The sequence below is a fragment of the Octopus bimaculoides genome, chromosome 2, assembly GCF_001194135.2.
Source record: "Octopus bimaculoides isolate UCB-OBI-ISO-001 chromosome 2, ASM119413v2, whole genome shotgun sequence".
Lineage (NCBI taxonomy): Eukaryota > Metazoa > Mollusca > Cephalopoda > Octopoda > Octopodidae > Octopus > Octopus bimaculoides.
Window position 1 is genome coordinate 105,536,162 of NC_068982.1, and position 6,816 is coordinate 105,542,977.

Genomic DNA, 6,816 nt, shown 5'->3' on the forward strand with positions numbered 1-6,816 from the left:
TGTGTGTGTGTGTGTGTGTGTGTGTGTGTGTGTGTGTGTGTGTGTGTGTGTGTGTGTGTGTATGTATATACATATATATATATGTGTATGTATGTATAACAATTTTTCATTAACAACAGTTTCTCCAGATTCTAAAATCCATTAAAATCTCACAATTTTTTTCTTTGCAGATGGCCATTGTTTTATTAGCAAGAACTCAAGTCAAATTCATGAGATATAAGATATCAACAGTTAAACCACCTGCACAGCTTTGATATACGCTTGAAAAACAAAATAACTAGTAACAAATTAAAAAGCAAGTGATATTATGAGGGCACTAACACTGAAATCCAATATGCACGTTCTGTGTGAAGACAATAAGAAAGGGGAATATTTAGGAACAGGGATATTTATTAAAGTAAATAATAAAAAGCAGCAAAACATTTTCTGTCACCAAGTAATTAATATTAATTACAAATCTTCCAAAAATTTTGTTTGAAATTGGTGTTCATTTTTCCATTTACTGTAACAACTAATTCTAAAAACCTTACAGAGAGAAGAAGGAAAACTGAAGTCAATACTTGAATTTATTTCAAAGTGATGTATAATTTATTTTAAAAACAAATATGTGATATTGTCTAGGGAGAATGTAATGGGAAAATTGTGAATGATTTTATCAATAATATAATATAATATAATATAATATAATATAATATAATATAATATAATATAATATATATAATATAATATGATATAATATAATAGGTTCTACACACATATTGAGTCCTTTATCCAGACAATGTTTGTGGTTTTTATGTATCTAAAAACACTTATCTTTAAATCTCTGTGTGTGTGTGTGTGTGTGTGTGTGTGTGTGTGCGTGTGTGCGTGCGCGCGTGTGTGTGTACTTGTGCAAATAGAGTAAGACCGAAATGAGAATTTTTGCTGGGCTTTTCCTTGAATTAATGGTTTTTAATTGGCATTGCAAATAGAATTCTTTTTATGAATTTTAAATATTTTATGAAGATTTACTATCAATAATGGGAATTTTAATGTTTCTAGAGACAAATTATTGCTAGTAGCTAGATACTCAATGAATAACTTCAGACAGTGATCTAAAAAGTATATTTAATACATTTATTTATTTATTTTGTATTTCTATCTAAAATGTCACACTTATTTCAGCAGTCTAGAATTTAAGTTTCCATTTCTATCCAGTTATTCTCCATTATCACTAATGATGGATAACAAGTTCCAATTGTTAATGTTAAATAAATGCTTAAAGTTTAAACACAATTCCTACTCCAAAGCATAATATAAGAAGTTTACCAATGACAATAAATAGTAGCTATAGTTGAGAGAAAAAAAAAATTTAATCAAATTGTGCAAAAACAAAAAAAAAAGTGAATTAAACATTCCCATAATATATGATAATAGTAAAAAATAATTCATTCTGATATATGCTTTGCCATATTTGAGTCTTTCATAGATTACTAATTAAAAAATCATTTTAGGGATTTAAATGATTTTATTCTATCAAGGTTACAGTGTTATAATTACAGTTTTAGCATCAAAGGCTGTGTTTGTTGCTAGTCTATGGGCTTACTAGCTTCATATGGTGCTTAATGTAATGATCTACTCCATGTTGTAAAAAAATGCAACTGGACTTTATTTTCTTTAGTTAGTTTCAAGCTTCAATGAAACTAACTTATATTTAACGGGATGCTTCACAGACAGGTGCAAGATATGGTTATATCTTTCTGAGTCGTATCTTTTTTCAAGAATTTTAAATATAACTTTAGTCAACAATATCGTATACAAGTGGAATATATGCATATACACAAACACAGGAATTTATACAGAATTTTACCTATGCTTGTTTTTTTTTTAAAAAAGGCATGCATTTTTTTATTTATATATATATATATATATATATGTCCATACACATTATGGTTTGATAACTTTGGTCAGGAAGTGCTAGCATAGCTGGGCAGGTCATCTCAAGTATTGCACGTCACCAATCCTCTTTTGTCATCTCTTCCATGAGGCTTCACTTCATGAGATCAGCCTTCTTACACCGCCACACACACACACACACACACACACACACACACACACACACACACACACACACACACACACACACACACACACACACACACACACACACACAAGCACGCACACACACACACACACTCACACACATGTTGCCTGCATGTTCATACATAATTGAATTTTTCAGTATTGCATATAAAGTTTCATCAGTTAGTTGAAAACCAGTAACATCATTGTCTCTAGAAAGTTTCACTGGCTTTCTATGACTACATTGATCACCTTAACTTAACTAAACCCAAATAGAATCATTATGTTAAAGTGTTATGTTTTATAGTTTGTGTTGGCCTTGTTGAGTTTTGTTACTAGTCATGGGTGCCAATGAAACATTTTAGTAAATCAAATGACAGGACCATATTATCTTACTAGTATTTATTTTACCAATCCTTACAAATGAAAAACAAAAAATTTAGACATCAGCAATGTTAGATGCTAAACTTAACTTTAAAATATTGGTCAAGAAATTATATACAAATAAAGACTTAGGTCAGGTTTTTTAGTCAGTATTCTGCTAGTCAGTCTTTTGGAAAAGATACTAAAATACAAACATTCCAATATTCAATAATCCAACCACTCTTTATACAAAATCTACAACAAATTAATATAACTTACAAAAGAAGTGGCTTTAGGAGGACATAAACCGATAACAATTGTCAAGTGGAGAGAGACAAACACAAACACAAAGCTGCATGCACATATATACATACATACATACATACATTCATACATACATACATACATACAATCACACATACATACATACATACATACATACATACATACATACATACATACATACATACACATGCACAAACATGTATGCCTTATAATTTTATGTAAAAGTTAGGTTCCAAGCAGCAACTTCATAATAAAATAAGCAGAATATTTTGTAGAAATGCAATCATAAAAGGAGTTAAGGAGCTAAATGTTAGAACAACCATCTCATACTGTAGTCTTAGCAACCAAATATTTAATGAGTTCACATTAAAACATGCTCAAACTGGCTTGAATTTTACGATTCTGAAGATGTCAGTACTGCACTTCAGAACATCTTCAATTCAGTTTGGACCACAAGGGATGCATCAGTATCATGCAAATGCTTTAAAAATCTCAAAAGTGCAATTTAGGAAACTGATGCAGTTCAACTTGCCAGGAAAGAATGTCATGATGCTGAACAGGAACATAGACTACATAGAAGAGGGAATAGAAAAAGACGCAACAGATCATCTAACCATCTCAAGTAGGTGACAAAAATAGGCATTGCTTGAACTTGAACAATATATAACAACCAACCCTGACAGCAATGTGTTCTGGAAACATGTACATCTGAAGCAAAAACCTCACACTCCAGTTGGCTTTCTTTGCAATCCCCACACAGGTCAAATTACTAATGATCCCAAAGAATGTGCAGAACTTATTGCTGAAAACTATGCTGGCATTTTAACTGTTGAAAATCCAAATGTACCATCACCACCTCTGATATCAAATTCTATAACAACTGTGAAATTTACACCTGCAATGCTGCTATGTCACCTTAAGAATAAGCGCAACTATGCCTCTCATGGTCTTAATGGGGTTACTTATCTGCTTCTCAAATGCAGTGGGTTCTTTCTTTTGCACCAGTTTTCATTCTCTTTCCAATTCTGCTTTCATGACTGTATCTTCAGAACAGTGGACAATTGCCAGCTTCATTACCCTATTCAAAAAGGGTGATCACACATCACCTGTCAACTACTGTCCAGTCAGTCTTATTAGCTGCATCACTGAACTGATGGAGTTTTGTATCAGAGAAACTGGTTGAAGTCTTTCATTCTTGGTCAAAAAGAGGTAGTCACAGTTCTAGGACATCATTCTTCACCTTAAGAAACAACATCTGGTGTACCACAGGGATCCGTTTGGACCTTTATTGTTTGTTGCATATATTAATGACATAGATACCAACTTGAAGAATGTTACAGTGTTGAAATATGCAGATGATATCAAGCTGTACCTTGGGAGAAAAAGAACAAACCCTATATGCTATAATCTTTCCTACAAACAAACTTGGACACAAGCAACAATGGATTACTAACTTGCAACTCAAGCTGGCAATGGACAAGTGTATCACCATGCATTTTGGGAGGAAAAATCCAGCTTTTACAAATTACCAATCTTAAGAAGTTTCTTAGTGAACATGACTGGGATATTATTGGCAACAGTGATTTGCATTGGACAAACTACATCTCTAAAATTGTCAAAACTGCTGAGGGTGTTTTAGCATCACTCAGGCCTTTATATGAATCTAGTATATACACATATAGAGTTTGCATCACCAGTCTGAAACACTTATTTCACTCAGCATATCAATCTTTTGGAAGCTGTTCAGAAACATGCAACCAGACGAGAACTCACCATCAGGCATCTACCATAATCTGAATGTCTTGCTTCTCTGGGCAGCCTAGATACATTAAAACTCTAATGTCTGGCAACTGACTTCGCAGACACTCACAAGATTATCCATCATCTTTCCAACAACAACCTTGAGCACCTTGAATTCCATAATACAACTAACACTCAAGGACCATGCTTACAAAATCAAGAAACGACAAGGCACTCATGACTTTCAGAAACATTTTTTCATGTTCAGAATTCCTGAAGCATGGAATAAACTACCCGCAGCTGTTGTCATCTGTTGGGACACTACATCTTTCAAAACTTCCAAGATTCCTGAAATTCACCAACAGTACACTTGATATTCCCTGCCTATTTTCTTTTAATATTTTACTCACTGTTCACTTCCTGTGCACATCTTATGTACTGTTTTTGCAGTTCTGGCTGATTTTTCTGATGAGTTGTAGTGCACCTGACCTCTGTATAAAATAAGTTTATTATATATTACTTGTTGAAACGTTTTGGATTGCTTCCAAATAATCAACTGACTATTCTGACAGGTTTAGTGTAGTTATTCATCAAATTTATATATAAACTAGACAGTTTTTAAAAGCAATAATTTTTGTCAACATCTAGAGAAAGAACCATATCAACAAAAATACTCATAAAAAATATTAATAAAATGTATAATTTTACATACTATAGTAATAATGTATTGCTAACATTTGTATGAGTCAAAGTAGAGGCTGCATTCTCTCAGATTAGAAAATTTATATATTTCTTTAAGTAAGTATGTATGATAAATATTAATAACAAAATATAATAAAGATATGATAATGCATACCAATTATTGATGAAAGTGAAAAGCAACAAAAGCAATTCTTAATTAAATATATAATCAATCAACAAGCAATAGGCCTGAGTATTAGTAATAAAAAAATTACACCAGGGAAATATTCTATTAAAACAATGAGACATACACAGGTCGCTCAACAATCAGGAGTGAAATATTTGTTCTGTATAACATGAAACAATGTACTAATGCTTTGTTTGCATACTACAAGTAATTAATCATTAAAATATTTGGAAATAATTGAAGACAGAGTACATGAAAAAATATGAGTTACAAACCTTTTAAAAACTCCTAATAGAGACCAACAAACTTATATGAAATGTAACAAAGTTTAATGAAACATCTAAAAGAAAAAGCACAAACAAACACACACATGTACATATACACCTATGTGCATGCACACACATACTCACACATCCATGCAGACAGGCATACAAAATCAAATATATATATCTAGCAACAAATGATTACAGATTCTTGATACTGTTTTAGTTCCAACAAAAGAGACTAGTCCCTTTGTTAACTGCTTTTACTCTCTTGTGAATGAAACAGCATATAAATATTAAGAAGAAGAATTTACTATTGTTGCTGATGACAATGTATTATCCTCAATGATTTAATTCTCTGCCAGCTGGATTGGTGCAAGATGCCCACAACACACACATAGCCTGCCATTTTCCTGCCATTTATACATCCATCCATACATACTTAAGAAACTAATATATACATATCTGGTGATATTGACTGTGTGCATACATTTCCGTTTTCTGCACTACTAAATCAACTGTGAAGCTTTCTGTCTAAAAGTTGGTTTCTCTCTTTTCAACATTGCATATATAAACAAAAAGAAATTAAAATAAAACTAAAAAAAAAAAATTCATTCATAATTCTGTTTACCACTTTACGCACATTAAAGAAGCTAGTAATATTTCTATGCTTAATTAGGCATAAAAAATAGTTTTTACCATAAATCAAATATGAGTTGTAAATTATCACAGGAAGATAATTGTCATTGGTTGAGATATGAAGATTGCATTAAAAGATGATCTGTCGAAATAATATTTCTTTTAAAAATCAAAGATATAAAATATTCTCAAATATATGTTCCAGAATATTTTATTAACATCCCGGGTATTTTTCTTTAACATGATAAGAATGCTCTCAAAATGCTGATTTGAAAAATAAAAAATATTAACAACAACAACAACAACAACAACAATAATAATAATAATAATAATAATAATAATAAAAGCATCCTGGGTCCTCAAGAAGTATTGATTTTAACTGATTGAAACGATTCTTTTCAAACGGGGCAAAGTTTACATGTAAACAATGAAAATTTGTAGTAATTTTTAATTGTTATATTTACAAAAATAAATTCAGTTTTTAGAAGCTTTGCCCAACTGGAGTGATGATGATGATGAGGCAGAACCACTCATCTGGGATTCAGCTTTTGTAGTTGATATCTTCAGTTCTTCAGCCTTCATTGACATTTGATAGAC

The 6,816-nt window shown here is 31.5% G+C and overlaps 1 protein-coding gene across 3 annotated transcripts in view; it reads left to right on the forward strand.

Moving 5' to 3' along the window:
- Window positions 1-471, forward strand: part of LOC106870387 (tetraspanin-33) — a 163,367-nt gene extending 162,896 nt beyond the window's left edge. For all 3 annotated transcript variants that reach the window (XM_014916430.2, XM_014916431.2, XM_052978563.1), the window contains one exon: window positions 171-471. In XM_014916430.2, the coding sequence (XP_014771916.1) occupies window positions 171-254 (84 nt within the window). In that variant the 3' untranslated portion in view covers window positions 255-471. The remainder of the gene's footprint in view (window positions 1-170) is intronic.
- Window positions 472-6,816: the final 6,345 nt, after the last annotated feature.